The sequence below is a fragment of the Saccopteryx leptura genome, chromosome 1 (assembly GCF_036850995.1).
Source record: "Saccopteryx leptura isolate mSacLep1 chromosome 1, mSacLep1_pri_phased_curated, whole genome shotgun sequence".
Classification (NCBI taxonomy): Eukaryota; Metazoa; Chordata; class Mammalia; order Chiroptera; family Emballonuridae; genus Saccopteryx; species Saccopteryx leptura.
In genome coordinates, this window is record NC_089503.1 from 304,866,703 (window position 1) to 304,882,358 (window position 15,656).

The 15,656-nt window shown below is 46.9% G+C and overlaps 1 protein-coding gene across 2 annotated transcripts in view; it reads right to left on the bottom strand.

Moving 5' to 3' along the window:
- Nucleotides 1-92: 92 nt before the first annotated feature.
- Nucleotides 93-15,656, bottom strand: part of LPCAT3 (lysophosphatidylcholine acyltransferase 3) — a 43,554-nt gene continuing 27,990 nt past the window's right edge. Inside the window, exons 2-13 of one of the 2 annotated variants that reach the window (XM_066358212.1) lie at nt 8,917-9,024; nt 8,276-8,382; nt 6,315-6,408; nt 6,114-6,151; nt 5,517-5,695; nt 3,019-3,127; nt 2,210-2,296; nt 1,952-2,118; nt 1,193-1,340; nt 956-1,114; nt 718-854; nt 93-522 (exon numbers count right to left, since the gene is read on the bottom strand). In XM_066358212.1, the coding sequence (XP_066214309.1) occupies nt 738-854; nt 956-1,114; nt 1,193-1,340; nt 1,952-2,118; nt 2,210-2,296; nt 3,019-3,127; nt 5,517-5,695; nt 6,114-6,151; nt 6,315-6,408; nt 8,276-8,382; nt 8,917-9,024 (1,313 nt within the window). In that variant the 3' untranslated portion in view covers nt 93-522; nt 718-737. The remainder of the gene's footprint in view (nt 523-717; nt 855-955; nt 1,115-1,192; nt 1,341-1,951; nt 2,119-2,209; nt 2,297-3,018; nt 3,128-5,516; nt 5,696-6,113; nt 6,152-6,314; nt 6,409-8,275; nt 8,383-8,916; nt 9,025-15,656) is intronic. The other variant, XM_066358211.1, reaches the window with a different exon arrangement.

Here is a 15,656-nt window from a genome sequence, read left to right on the forward strand (position 1 = left end):
ATTGCTTGCTTTAAAGGAGACTGCTCTGATTATCGGAGCCATGGCCAGCTCGCACACTGTGTCTGAAAGAAAGCATCCAGGAATGCTAGCAGTGAAAAATTGAACAAACAGAAGTGATTTTATCTGATACAGTTCCAAGGTAGAAAAAGTGGAGCAGGCAAGGTCTGTGCCAGTCCCCACCCCCCCATGGGGGGAGTGGTGGCAGCAGCATGTATACAATCATAGTAAATTGGCAGAAGAAAAACACAATAGATTCCTGGCTAGAGGGGGAGAGATAAGGCAACGTGCATGGGGGAGCCCAGAGGGGAGACATGGGCCCCTCTACTCCTCCCATAAGAGTTTCCCCTTTGGCCCAAATGGAGACTTGGCTGTGAGCAGAGGCACAGCTGGGAGTGACGTGTCTCCCTGCTCCCTGGCTTCTGTGTCTCTGTGCTCTGGGGTGAAGGAGTGTGGGAAGGGAGACAAGTCATTTCTGCACCCGTCTTGCTCTAGGCCACCTGCAGAAGAAATTTGATGGGAAGGCTGGTCAGAGTTATTCTTTCTTGTCCTTGGTCTATAGCCCTTCTTCGAGGCATATTAAGTTAGTGCCCGTACTGTGTTTCCTAGGAGCCACACTGAGATTTACCCTAAATTTCTAACACTTGCCCACCCCCATGCCCCCAATCTATTGCTCTGTTGCCTGGTGGTTTCAGTTTAGCTGTAGCAATGTTAACTTACCAGGGAAATAGATTAATAGATTACTCCATTTTCTTTAACTTCTCTTTCCTTGGCACCATTGCTTTGCGAAGATAAGGCAATATGAATAGTAGGCTCAGGAAGAAGACGTGGCCCAGGAAATAGATGGATTTATACACCTGTGAAGATAGAGGCCATCCAGGTAGCCCGAGGGCATATATCCCTCACTTCCTGGGGTTTCAATGGTTCCCTCCCATCCTGCGAGCAGGCCCTCATTTACCTTAAACCATTTGTCCCATGTGAAGAGGCAGAAGGCAGTCATTGAGTAACCCATGAAGAGCCAGTGGATGGTCTGCTGCACCAAATAGTAGAAGGGCTGTAGGACGGTGATGGACGCCAGACTGTCCAGGAGTGGGCTGTCTCGAATCAGGCAGGCAGCCTGATGAGGAAGGGAAGAGGTCATCAGTGTCTCCCCTCTTCTCATATTCCTCTTTCACCCACCACCCTGAAGGCCTACCTGTCTTTCCACAATAACGATGAGGAATTCCATCTGGAAGCAGACCAGGTATCCTGAGTGTAGGCCGTGCCAGAGGGCCAGGAATAGCAATGAGAGACCCTGAGATACTTCTTTACATCCAAGGAACTTGAGTCGTTTGAAGAAGTAGCTAGAGAAAAGGGTGCGTCAGGGTGAGCTGCAGATTGTCCACACACTCCCACTGGGTTCTCAGTGCCTGAGGAGTGCAGTGGTGGTGGCTAGCTCCCACTTGGGGCCACCTGCGGTGAGGGAAGCTGAGCCAGCTGGTTGGCTTTAGAGATGAAAGGCAGTGACATTGACTCAGTTTAGAGACAGGAAATGGACCTATGGCTTAGCTGGGTGAACTTGGGCAAGCCAGGTAATGACTAGTGCCTGCTGGTGAACTGCAGTGAGCAGGGCAGACCAGTTTTCTGCTTGTGCTGCTTACGCTGTAGTGGTGGGACAAATAAACCAACATGCTTATAAACGGCCACGGAGGACACAAAGCCAGGGGCCAAACTGGGATTAAAACCCAGGACTCAAAGCACTTCTATATCATGCTTTTGTTTTTCAAATGACAGGAATGGTTTTTGGGAGGGTAGGGGTAGGCACACAAGTTCCTGTGTAGGGGAAAGTGTGGGAATGATCGGAGGTTCTACCCAGAGGGAAAAGATAGAAGCAACAATACATTTCTGCCCTCAAATCCAGGAAAGTGGTGGAAGGTAGAGGCTCAAGTCCAGACCTCCCCGCCACGCTGCTTACCGGGACACCCAAGCATTGGTGTTGATGTTGAAAGAGGCGATGGTGCCGGTGAAACGGGGTGTTGTTTCAAAGAGCCAGACCTTCATGTTGGCGCAGGCATCCCACTTTGCCTTTCCGTTTTCATCAAAGTCATTGAAGCCCAGCCCCGTCAAAATGCATACTCCTTCCTGAGGGAAGGACCGACTCAGGGTTCTTGCCACTCTCTTCCCGATGTCCCCTGCAGCTTGTCTATGACCCTATTTCATCTTTTCTACTTACTGTGACCAGCCAACAGGTGACGTATTTGTACAGCACAAACTTGCCCCAGATCAGCATGTACATGCAGCGGAACCAGAAAGGGCGGTTCTTTAGGGAAGAACAAACATGTGCATTAGGTCTGGCGAATTTCCCTACTGTTCTTCCTTTCCACCCTCGTGGCTGACTGCTTCATGTCCTCCTGACAGCCTGCCTAAATGCCTCTATAACAGGCTAAGAGGATGAGCAGGGAGCCCAGTGAACATCCGTTCACCACCTTTTCCTTGGAGAGTCCCAGAAACAGCACTGTTCTTAACTCTTCTTCTGAAGTACTGAGCACTTGGGACACTAAGTACCGAGGGACTTTTATGTATTCACGCTCAGTGTGAATTTATGGAGACAACCTACCTAGAGTGGGTATGAAACTGTTGCAAGCCTGTCAGCTGGACGGGAGCAAAAACCAGCACTTACCCCTCCCATGAATTCTGAACTCCCTAAAAGCCCCCATCTATCAAGAGAAGAAACAGGCTGGAGAGGACCAGCAGCTGCTACTCTGGGCTGTAATGCAGCAAGCTAAGAGCTGCTCCTGGGGAAGGTAAGGGGTGCTGAGAGTGCACCTGGCACAGCCCTGTGCCCACGCAGGTCGTTCAGTGCTGTCTGATGAACATGTCCCGGCCCGGCTGGCATTGACACCAACTCTCACAGATCTAGAGCAAAACCAATATGCATTTGTTGATGGTCTCACCCACTTCTTGGCTATCTACATGGATCCTTGCCTGTCCATTTTCTATCTCAGGTGCAGTCACACTGATGCTGCTTTAGTAACCACTCACTTCATAGTCTTCGGTGAGGAGATAGTTTTCTGTGATGTGGGGGCTGAGCAGGACGTAGCCGACCAGGTAGACAAGGCCCAGACTCAGGCGCCTGAGAGAAGGTACAGTGCTGGAAAGGAACAAGGGGGGGTCACTATATGCAGAAGCCATCTGAGACGGGACGAACAGCTCCACTGCCCCAAGTATACAGGCAGTCCCTGGTACCAACGAGGTAGGTTCTATAGGTTCGAAAATGTTTAAGTATATGGTAAGACAAACATCTAAGTTGCATTTAATAGGTAAAAAGTACCTGTTCCAACTTACATACATTCATCGTAAGAACGAACCTGCAGAGCCTATCTCATTCGTAATCTGGGGACTGCCTGTTCTCAGTCTCAGGGAAAGACTTCTCCATGTGGCTGCCTCCAAGGAATGGTGAATGCAAACTCGGCGAGTTACAGGGCAGGAAGGGCAGCAGGGAGGGAGCAATCTGTGGTGCTTCCCCTCAGGAATACTGCAGATCTTGAGGTCTCACCCATGTCCTTAGTATATAGCAGGGTTGAAAACCCAATGGATCCACTCCTTCCTATCCTGGTTGAATTGATGCTCAAATGCAGCCTGGACCTGTTCTCAGTGAAAGGATTTTCTCTCTTCTTTTAACAGAGACAGAGAGAGTCAGAGGGATAGATAGAAACAGACATCTCTCCCTACGGAGAGAGATGAGAAGCATCAATCATCAGTTTTTCGTTGCGAAACCTTAGTTGTTCATTGATTGCTTTCTTATTATATATGTGCCTTGACCATGGGACTACAGCAGACCAAGTAACCCCTTGCTCGAGCCAGCGACCTTGGGTTCAAGCTGGTGAGCTTTGCTCAAACCAGATGAGCCTACGCTCAAGCTGGCAACCTCGGGATCTCGAACCTGGGTCCTCTGCATCCCTGTCTGATGCTCTATCCACTGTGCCACCCACCTGGTCAGGTTTCAGTGAAGGGATTTTTATGGTAACTAACTGTAACATTTTTCTACTGTGATATATCTTTTTTTTTTTTTTTTCCTGTATTTTTCTGAAGCCGGAAACGGGGAGAGACAGACAGACTCCCGCATGCGCCCGACCGGATCCACCCGGCACGCCCACTAGGGGCGATGCTCTGCCCACCAGGGGGCGATGCTCTGCCGCGACCAGAGCCACTCTAACGCCTGGGGCAGAGGCTGAGGAGCCATCCCCAGTGCCCGGGCCATCTTTGCTCCAGTGGAGCCTCGGCTGCGGGAGGGGAAGAGAGAGACAGAGAGGAAGGAGAGGGGGAGGGTTGGAGAAGCAGATGGGCGCTTCTCCTGTGTGCCCTGGCCGGAATCGAACCCAGGACTTCCGCATGCCAGGCTGACGCTCTACCACTGAGCCAACCGGCCAGAGCCGATATATCTTTTTTTTTTTCCTCTTTTTTTATTTTATTTTATTATTTTATTATTTTTCTGAAGCTGGAAACGGGGAGAGACAGACAGATTCCCGCATGCGCCCGACTGGGATCCACCCGGCACGCCCACCAGGGGCGACGCTCTGCCCACCAGGGGGCGATGCTCTGCCCCTCTGGGGCGTCGCTCTGCCACGACCAGAGCCACTCTAGCGCCTGGGGCAGAGGCCAAGGAGCCATCCCCAGCGCCCGGGCCATCTTTGCTCCAATGGAGCCTTGGCTGCAGGAGGGGAAGAGAGAGACAGAGAGGAAGGGGGGGGGTGGAGAAGCAAATGGGCGCTTTTCCTATGTGCCCTGGCCGGGAATCGAACCCGGGTCCCCCGCATGCCAGGCCGACGCTCTACCGCTGAGCCAACTGGCCAGGGCCCCGATATATCTTTATATGTACTTAAAATATTTTTTTAATGAGAAAAAATTTTTTTTTAAGATTTTATTCATTTTTGAGAGGAGAGAGAGAGAGAGAGAGAGAGAGAGAGAGAAGGAGAAGGTGAGTAGTAGTAGGAAGCATCAACTCCAGTATGTGCCTTGACCAGGCAAGCCCAGGGTTTTGAACCGGTGACCTCACTGTTCCAGGTCGATGCTTTATCCACCGAGCCACCAGAGGTCAAGTGAAAATATTTTTTAATTTAAAAAAATATTTACTGATTTTAGAGAGATCGAGAGACAAAATTCAACCTATTCCTGTATGTGAGCTGACCGGGGATTGAACCAGCAACCTTTATCAGGATGATATTCTAACCAACTGAGCTATCCAGCCAGGGCTGAAAATGGGTTTTAAAGGCAAGGAAGTGACTGGTTCAGGCAAAATTCTGTGGCATAAAAGTACATTTTTATGTTTGTTAGAATGGATGTCTGGAAGTGACCTAAGCTGACAAGGGCCCACTGCCTGCAGTGAGCAGTGCAGAGTGCCGTCCCGCAGTCCAGGGCCTGGGAGCCTGGGCCATGCCTGAGAATGCCGCCAGGGCTGGTGCTCAGGAAAGTCACTTCAGAAATGGCTTTATAGTGGGTGAGACACTTACACAGAGGTCTTGGCCAAGAAGGGCAATTACCTGTTTGGTATCTTTCCTGGTATGTCAGTCAGTTGTCTCTGCACCAGCTTCATGTAGTGGTTCATTGAGAACTGGGGCCCTACCAAGAAGGCCCCATAGAAGTAGGAGAAACCAGCAACTTCCAGCAGGGAAGGGACACCCCGTATGGCATATTTCTGTTGCTCAGAGGACAAGGAATTCTATGCCAAGAAGAGAATGAATGGTTCATGATAGCCTTGAATCTCCCTGCAAGAGCCAGTCTGTGTGTTGCCCACCCTTCTGGCCCACTGAACTGGTTCTTTAAATAGCCATCTCTGAGGGGATGATATAGAGAAAGTAGTTGCTTTATGTGGAAACTAGTGTGTGTAGAAACAGTTGCCTGCAGCTGCTTTTCCAAATTCTTGCTGGCATTGCTGTCTGGACTTGGTGTAAGAGCTGGATCTGGGCAAATTAGTTTGCTGATCATTGCTCAGTGCTGTCTGACAGGGAGACCACATAGGCTGGGGGTGAGGGGTGGGCTCTGCCCCTGGCATTTGGGTCCAGTCTTTTGGTAACAGCCTCTCTCTCCTTCCCTCCGGTTTTAGTTCCTTAACCTCTCTGTGCAGGAATTGTTCTTACCTGATGTTGTCCTCCGTCAAAGTAGTCAACAGCCAAACCTGAGCAGAGAGAGAAGGTATGGGTAGAGTGCAGGGAGAGGACACTGAAGATGTGACCTGTGGACTGAGGGTAGCGGGAGTGTCAGGAGAGCACAGAGTAAGTTTATGGTCACATGGGGAGGAGCCTAGGTGTAAAAGGGGAAGGTGGTGACTCATCACTTACCAATCAGTTTCAAGGTCAGAACACAATGAGGCATTGTCCACTTGATATCGTAGTTGCCAGTGGCTGTGTAATAATACCCGGCAAGAAGGTAGGCCTAGGAGAAGGGAAGTATTTATTCTAGTGTTGCTATGATTTATTTCAGGGGTCCCCAAACTTTTTACACAGGGGGCCAGTTCACTGTCCCTCAGACCGTTGGAGGGCCAGACTATAAAAAAAAACCTGAACAAATCCCTATGCACACTGCACACATCTTATTTTAAAGTAAAAAAGCAAAACGGGAACAAATACAATATTTAAAATAAAGAACAAGTAAATTTAAATCAACAAACTGACCAGTATTTCAATGGGAACTATGGGCCTGCTTTTGGCTAATGAGATGGTCAATGTGCTCCTCTAACTGACCACCAATGAAAGAGGTGCCCCTTCCGGAAGTGTTGCAGGGGCTGGATAAATGACCGGGACTGAATAAATGACCTCAGGGGGCCGCATGCGGTCCACGGGCCGTAGTTTGGAGACCTCGATTTATTTTCTCCCTGCTCTGAAATCTCATGTATTCTTTCCTTTCTCCCAGTGTCGTCATTAAAGGATACTGTATTAGAAGTTCCTATAAATGGAGACACTGAAACTGTAAAGGGGAAGACCTTTGTCTCAAGATTTCTCAGCAAAATGCAGGTTAAATTGGGCATTTAGATGCTTAGGATCTGTAGCTAATTCTAAGTTGATTTTCTTTTAAAGATTTTACTTACTGATTTTTTTTTATCAGAGACAGAGAGAGAGTCAGAGAGAGGGATAGATAGGGACAGACAGACAGGAAGGGAGAGAGATGAGAAGCATCAATCATTAGTTTTTCGTTGCGACACAGTTGTTCATTGATTGCTTTCTCATATGTGCTTTGACCGCGGGCCTTCAGCAGACCGAGTAACCCCTTGCTCGAGCCAGCGACCTTGGGTCCAAGCTAGTGAGCTTTGCTCAAACCAGATGAGCCCGTGCTCAAGCTGGCGACCTCGGGGTCTCGAACCTGGGTCCTCCGCATCCCAGTCTGACGCTCCATCCACTGTGCTACCACCTGGTCAGGCTTTTACTTATTGATTTTTTTTTTTTTTTTTTGTATTTTTCTGAAGCTGGAAACGGGGAGAGATAGTCAGACAGACTCCCACATGCGCCCGACCGGGATCCACCCGGCACGCCCACCAGGGGCGATGCTCTGCCCACCAGAGGGCGACGCTCTGCCGCGACCAAAGCCACTCTAGTGCCTGGGGCAGAGGCCAAGGAGCCATCCCCAGCGCCCGGGCCATCTTTGCTCCAATGGAGCCTTGGCTGCGGAAGGGGAAGAGAGAGACAGAGAGGAAGGGGGGGGGGGTGGAGAAGCAAATGGGTGCTTTTCCTATGTGCCCTGGCCGGGAATCGAACCTGGGTCCCCCGCACGCCAGGCCAACGCTCTACCGCTGAGCCAACCGGCCAGGGCCTACTTATTGATTTTAAAGAGAGGAGAGAGAAGGTGGGGTGGGAAGCATCAGCTCATAGTAGTTGCTTCTTGCATGTGTCTGGACTGGGCAAGCCTGGGGCTTTGAACTGGTGACCTCAGCATGCTCCATCCACTGCGCCACCACAGGCCAGGCTCTAAGTTGATTTTCTGCCTTGCCTTTAAGTGACTCTGCTCATCGATAGCTGGGCTAATCCTGGTCAGAATCAAAGAACCGTCACACACAACCCTCTGAAAAGAATTAGCTGGCACCCCTTCCTTGAGGCAGGTGAAGTATTATCACTGCCACCTGCAGATGAAACACCTGGGGCCCAGGTAAAGTGACCAACGTAAAGCCATACTGCTCAGTGTTATGGGGAGAAAGGATCAGAAATTTTATCTCCCAGTTCACTGCTTTTTCTATGCCAAAGTCCCTCAGCCCTTCCCAACCCTGCACTGCTGTCAGCTGTGACTGAGCTGCCAAGGGAAAGATGTTTACCATCTGGAAACAAAAGGTAGTGAGAACGGCAGTGACGGTGCGGCCCATCAGTCGCAGGATGAGGAACTGAAGGATGACACATAACAGGGAGTGGTAGAGCTGGGTTCCTGGGTGCAGAAGAGAGCACATTTTAGCTGTTTTTGTTTTTGGGTTTCTTGTTTTGTTTTTTTTTTGCATTCTCACTCATGCTGAGACTTCTAAACACAAAGAGAATACATAAAGAAAAACTACTTGGATATTAGGATATCTTTGTCTAAATAGCCGCATGTTCTAAAGAAAGGGAAGGAAATTAATTATATAATAGAAGGGACTGTCATGCAGTTACTGTATTTCTGAATATCTGCGCGCAGGCTTGCTCCTGAGGGGTCTGCTTGGATGTGTTATCCGGATATAGCCACAGCAGAAAGAAACTGATGTTTCTTTATTGATGGGGTCTGGCAAAGGTAACCACTCTCAGAATGCTTATCTAAGAGGATTGTACATAAAAGAATTTAAGCTGTATTCCTGTCCATACTAATACTGTTTTTGCAAGCAGAGCATTATATTGTAACTTCCCTATCCATATCCAGGAAGTTTGCTCAAGTTTCTTCCTTCCCATGTGCCCTCTGATTGTGGGGCCTCTGCCAACCCAGTGTACTTACCAAAGTTAAAATAAGCAATTGAGAGGCCTGTGAAGGTGTGGAAGAGGTGGATGAGGTAGCTGTCCTTGTAGAAAAGGTAATGCCGATAAAACAAAGCCAATGGGTAACCTGAGGGGAGAGCAGAAGAATGTTACGTATTTGTGGCTGGTATGCTCCTAATTTTGTTTTGGAAGTTTATCTGGCATGAAAGCCCAGAAAGGAAAAACGTACATTATATGGATGTCAACAAAGACAATATCCTTCAGAATCAAGTCTCTGTAAATACATTATTTATTTATATTTTATTTTTTTGTCACAGAGAGACAGAGGGACAGAAAGACAGGAAGGGAGAGAGATGAGAAGCATCAATTCTTCGTTGTGGCATCTTAGTTGTTCATTGATTGCTTTCTCATATGTGCCTTGACTGGGAGGTTCCAGCAAAGCAAGTGACCCTTTGCTCAAGCCAGCAATCTTGGGCTTAAGCCAGTGACCTTGGGCTTCAAGCCAGCGACCTTTGGGCTCAAGTGAGCAACCATGGAGTCATGTCTATGATCCCATGCTAAGCCAGCGACTCTGCACTCAAGCTGGTGAGCCCGTGCTCAGGCCGGAGACATCAGGGTTTTGAACATGGATCCTCTGCCCCATTCTGATGCTCTATCTACTGTGCCACCACCTGGTCAGGTTGTAAATATATATTTAAAACTGAAGATGGCCCTGGCCAGGTAGCTCAGTTGGTTAGAGCATTGTCCTGATGTGCCAAGATTGCAGGTTTGACCCCTGGTTAGGGCACATACAAGAATCAACTGATGTCTGGCTAGGTGGTGGTGCAGTGGATAGAGCATTCACCTGGGATGCTGAGGACCCAGGTTTGAAATCCTGGTTGCTGGTTTGAGCATGGGATCATAGACTTGACCCCCATGGTCTCTGGCTTGAGCCTAACATCGCTGGCTTGAAGTCCAAGGTCACTAGCTTAAGCCCAAGGTTGCTGGCTTGAGCAATGGGTTACTGGCTCTGCTGGACCCCCCCCCCCCATCAAAGCACATATGAGAAAGCAATCCATGATCAATTAAGATGCTGTAACGAGGCCCTGGCCAGTTGGCTCAGCGGTAGAGCGTCGGCCTGGCATGCAGGAGTCCTGGGTTCAATTCCCGGCCAGGGCACACAGGAGAAGCACCCATCTGCTTCACCACCCCTCCTCCTCTCTTTCCTCTCTATCTCTCTCTTCCCCTCCCGCAGCCAAAGCTCCATTGGAGCAAAGATGGCCCGGGCGCTGGGGATGGCTCTATGGCCTCTGCCTCAGGTGCTAGAATGGCTCTGGATGCAACAGAGCGACGCCCCAGAGGGGCAGAGCATTGCCCCCTGGTGGGCATGCCGGGTGGATCCCGGTCGGGCGCATGCAGGAGTCTGTCTGACTGCCTCCCCATTTCCAGCTTCGGAAAAATGAAAAAAAAAATGATGCTGTAACGAAGATTAATGACTCTTATCTCTCTCCCTTCCTGTTTGTCCCTGTCTGTCCCTCTTTCACTAAAAAAAACCCCAATAAATGCATAAATAATAAATAAGTGGAACAACAAATTGATAATTCTCTCTCTCTCTCAAAACAATAAATAAAAATAAAACAAAACTCCACCTGAAGAGAATAGTCTTATATAGAAGCAATAAAGACTGGGTCCGAAGGCTAGGTTTCTCTTATAGCCTATTAAATATCACTAGAGATTTTCTCTTGCATTTTTCTTCAGTGTTGCAAGGAATTGAGGATACACAACTATGCCCAGAAACACTATTTTACGATTTTATGATCTATTATAAAATATATATTTTTTTGTATTTTTCTGAAGTGAGAAGTGGGGAGGCAGAGAGACAGACTCCACATGTGCCTGACTATAGGATCCACCCGGCAAACCCACTAGGGGGTGATGCGCTTTCCATTTGGGGCGTTGCTGTGTTGCAACCAGAGCTATTCTAGCGCCATCCTCAGCACCTGGGCCAACTTTGCTCCAATGGAGCCTTGGCTGTGGGAGGGGAAGAAAGAGATAGAGAAAAAGGAGAGGAGGAAGGGTGGAGAAGCAGATGGATGCTTCTCCTGTGTGCCCCAGCCAGGAATTGAACCCAGGATTTCCACACGCCAGGCCAATACTCTACCACTGAACCAACTGGCTACGGCCTGCAATTCTTGCTTTTGAATTGTAAGTTGCCGTTAGTTTATCACTGGTAATATATTTGTGAGTTTGGTTAACGGTAATGCTTAGAAGAGTGTCATGCACAAAGAAAGCACTCAATTATTGAGTAAGTAAATGGATAATCTTGTATAATTGGCTTATGTCCTGGTCTTTTTTCCTATACTTACTTTTTTTTTTTTTAAACTTATGATCACAGCCTGTGTACTTATGTAACCTATTTTTTCACATAACAAGAGTATCCACCATTTGATCTTCCTGGTGTCAGGATTTGCTGGTGTTTTTTGACTGCTATTCTCATAATGGGCCAGAATCTTCATCAAATTTATAGCTTCATGTAAGTTGCTAATTTTATAGATATCCTGTGGATTACTGGCTCATTCATTTATTCAACAAATGTTTATTAAATGCCGACTATATGCCAGGTATTGTGTTTATAGATCACATAATGAGGGACAAGATGGTATGTAATCATTTGTTTTATAGCTAGCTAAGGTGAAGTGATACAGTATTACTAGCTCAAGGGAGAGGGAGACAGCTATGACCCTTTCACAGTCAGATGAATGTGCAAAGGAATAGAATCAAATCTCAGACATATCACATATCAAATTTGGCAGGGACAGAACACATCAGCAAGTATTGCTAAGAACCAGAGCCAGGTACTAGAAAGTATACAGAATAAGATCTGACTGCCTTAAATCTTTTGCTGTTTGTTTGTTTATTTATTTGGAGAGAAAGAGACAGGGAGATGAGAAGCATCAACTTGTAGTTGCAGCACCTTAGTTGTTCATTGATTGCTTCTCATATGTGCCTTGACTTGGGGGCGCCAGCTGAGCCAGCGACCTTGGGGTTTTGAATCTGGGACCTCAGGGTCCCAGGTCGACGCTTTATCCACTGTACCACTATTGGCCAGGCTTTTGATGTTTGTTTATTGATTGATTTATTTTTAATTTTGTTCAGTGATAGGTGGTGAGGCAGAGAGACTCCCGACTGGGATCCAGCAAGCCCACTAGAAGATGATGCTCTGTTCATCTGAGGTGTTGCCCTGTTGCTTAGCAACCGAGCTCTTCTTAGTACCTGAGGCAGAGGCCATGGAGCCATCCTCAGCACCCAGGGCCAACTCTAAGTTGAACCATGGCTGCAGGAGGGGGGAGAGAGAGAGTGAGAAAGAGAGAGAAGTGAGAGGGGGAGGGGTGGAGAAGCTGATGGTCACTTCTCCTGTGTGCCCTGACTAGGAATCAAATCTGGGACATCCACATGCTGGGCCGATGCTCTACCACTGAGCCAATTGGCCAGGGCTGCTGTTTATTTTTATTTATTTATTTATTTTTACAGAGACAGAAAGTCAGAGAGAGCGATAGATAGGGACAGACAGGAAGGGAGAGAGATGAGAAGCATCAATCATCAGTGTTTTGTTGCGACACCTTAGTTGTTTATTGATTGCTTTCTCGTATGTGCCTTGACTGTGGGCCTTCAGCTGACCGAGTAACCCCTTGCTCAGGCCAGCGACCTTAGGTTCAAGCTGGTGAGCTTTGCTCAAACCAGATGAGCCCGTGCTCAAGCTGGTGACTTCGGGTTCTTGAACCTGGGTCCTCCGCATCCCAGTCCGACGCTCTATCCACTGCACCACCGTCTGGTCAGGCAGTAGTAACTTGCTGAGCTTTCAGTGTGCCTGCCAAGAATAGTTGTTTTTCTTTACTGCAGGATTTATGAACTGTATCTTTGCTTTAAAGTGTAAAAATAGGTTATAAGACAAGAGCAAGCGTCTTGGGTGCTTTCTTTCTTTAATTTTTTTTTTATTAGGTGTTTTCTTATAGACTTTGGTGTTTAGCCTGGGAACATCTTTTCTGGCCACTCAAGGCCCTTAGTACTATTTCCTGTTTTCAGGTGTATTTTGGGGGAGTGGAGGTTGCTGAGTTCCACATAGGTAGGTGAAGTATTATTGACACTAATAAACCCACATTAAGAAGATGGAGCAATTGGCAGAAAAATAAAAAGAATGTAGCGGGCCGTTTAGGTTACTGAGAACATTAAGATCATAACGGAGAACAGCAAAGCCTGGATTGAAGCCACAAAGAGGAAGAAGGAACTGTGCTGGGGTGAGTTGCTGTGACAACCCAGAGCTGGTTTTGAGTGTGTAAACACCAAACCTTGCTCTTGGCTGCTGCTCAGCTCAGCAGGCTTTGGAGCCTGGTTGTCCAGTCACCCCTTTAGGGATGTGCTGGGGTTTTCTGGAGGGTGTTGTCCCACAAGGTATTTCTGAGTCTTAATGTTATGTGGGAGTCAATGTTTAATATAGTGGCTACAGTCACCTGAATAATTTTTTTTTATTGGGGGTAATCTCCTTTATTTTATTATTAAATTTAATGCAGTGACATTGGTAAATCAGGGTACATATGTTGAGAGAAAACATCTCCAGATTATTTTGACATTTGATTATGCTGCATACCCCTCACCCAAAGTCAAATTGTCTTCCATCACCTTCTAACTGGTTTTCTTTGTGCCCCTCCCCTCCCCCACCCCCCCCCTCTCCTTCCACGCCCCATCCCCCCCACCCCTCGTTACCATCACATTCTTGTTCATGTCTCTGAGTCTCATTTTTATGTCCCATCTATGTATCGATTCATATAGTTCTTAGTTTTTTCTGATTTACTTATTTCACTCCATATAATGTTATCAAGGTCCATCCATGTTTCACCTGAATAATCTTTGAAAAAACAATGAAAGGCCTGACCAGGCAGTGGCACAGTGGATAGAGAATTGGACTGGGATGCGGAGGACCCAGGTTTGAGACCTCGAGGTTGCCAGCTTGAATGTGGGCTCATCTGGTTTGAACAAAAGCTCACCAGCTTGGACCCAAAGTCGCTGGCTCGAGCAAGGGGTTACTCGGTCTGCTGTCAAGGCACATATGAGAAAGCAATCAATGAACTAAGGTGTCCCAATGAAAAACTGGTGATTGATGCTTCTCATCTCTCTCCGTTCCTGTCTGTCTGTCCCTATCTATTCCTCTCTCTGACTCTCTCTCTGTCTCTAAAAAACAAAAACAAAAAACAATGAAAGGTCCTGGTAGCTCAGCTGGATAAGAGTATTGACCCCATATGCCAAGGTTGTGGATTCAGTTCCCTGTCAGAGAACACACAAGAGTCAAACAAGGAATGCATAAATGAGTAGAATGAAGAATTAGTGTTTCTCTCTCTCTCTCCCTAAAATCAATAAATAAAAATAAAAATAATAAAACCAAACCAAAACAATGAAAGTACTTCCTCCTCCTTTTCCCCACCCGTGAGTCTGATTGGGTGGGTCTGAGTGATCTGATGGGCAGCCAGGGTTAGGCAGCACGGCTGCGCTAATATCTTAGTGCAAGGCAGCAGTATACCAGGTCCTAAGAATAAGATTCTGAGCTTCAAGACTGAGAATTGCTATCTTTCCTTTAATAGCACCTATGAGGAGGAGGTTTGTTTTATAAACCTAATTGGGAGCTTTTTAAGGTCTTGCTTGGCAGTACTATAACAGTTTCTTCTTTTTGTTTGTTTTTAAATGGTTATTTTATTGATTTTAGAGAGAATAAGGGAGAAAGAGACAGGAACATCAGTAGGTTCCTATGTGTGCCCTGACTGGGGATCAAATCAGCAACCTCTGTGCTTTGGGATGATGCTCTAACCAACTGAGCAACCTGGCCAGGGCACTGCCTTTTGTTTTTTCAAACAAGAGCCTTCAGAAACTTGTAGCACATGCAGGACAATGACCTAATCGACCCCCTAAACCCGAGGATCCCATATTAGAATGGGAGCATTTCAATAGCAACACCTAGGCCGTTTTAAATGCTATGATCTTAAAGCAGACTGCAGGAATACACACGCTCTGGTTGTGTTCAGGGGCTCAGGTCGTCAAGCACATGGACTGTATCCAGCTGTGTTCTCCAGTCAGTCACTGGACACCTACTCAGATCCAACTGCTGTTGGTGTCAGAGACTGGGATCTACCACAACCTAGTTGCTAGTAGAACTCCTTATTCTCTGTACAATCATTGTGAAATTACTTATTAATTCCAAAGGTTCTGAAGTTTCACTTGAAAAAATAGAAATGGGATGTTTTCAATAAGTTTCTTAGCCTTTTCATCCTGTATTGCTATTTCTGGGCTCTGTGGGAATAGGATATGACCCCATTTGATTAGTCAGTGGTTTATAAGACTGGTGAAAAGAAAACAGAGCATGTCTTGGCAAGTGTGAGGGAGAATATAGAACTAGAATTGTTATGTTGACTTAGCCAGATACAGAAAACCAGCTCAGACACTATACAAAGAGTTAATATAACATCTATAGCATATAGTAGAGATTTTCAAACTTTGTAGTCTCAGGACCACTTTATACTGTTAAAAAATTACTAAAAACTTCACACAACTTTGTTAGTGTGGATACAATCTATTAATATCTACTATATTAGAAAATAAATAAGAAAATTTAAAAATACTACTAATCATTAGAAAACCTATTATATGTTCATGTAAATATTATACATTTTTTTGTGTGTGACAGAGACAAAGAGAGGGACAGGAAGGGAGAGAGATGAGAAGCATCAATTCTTC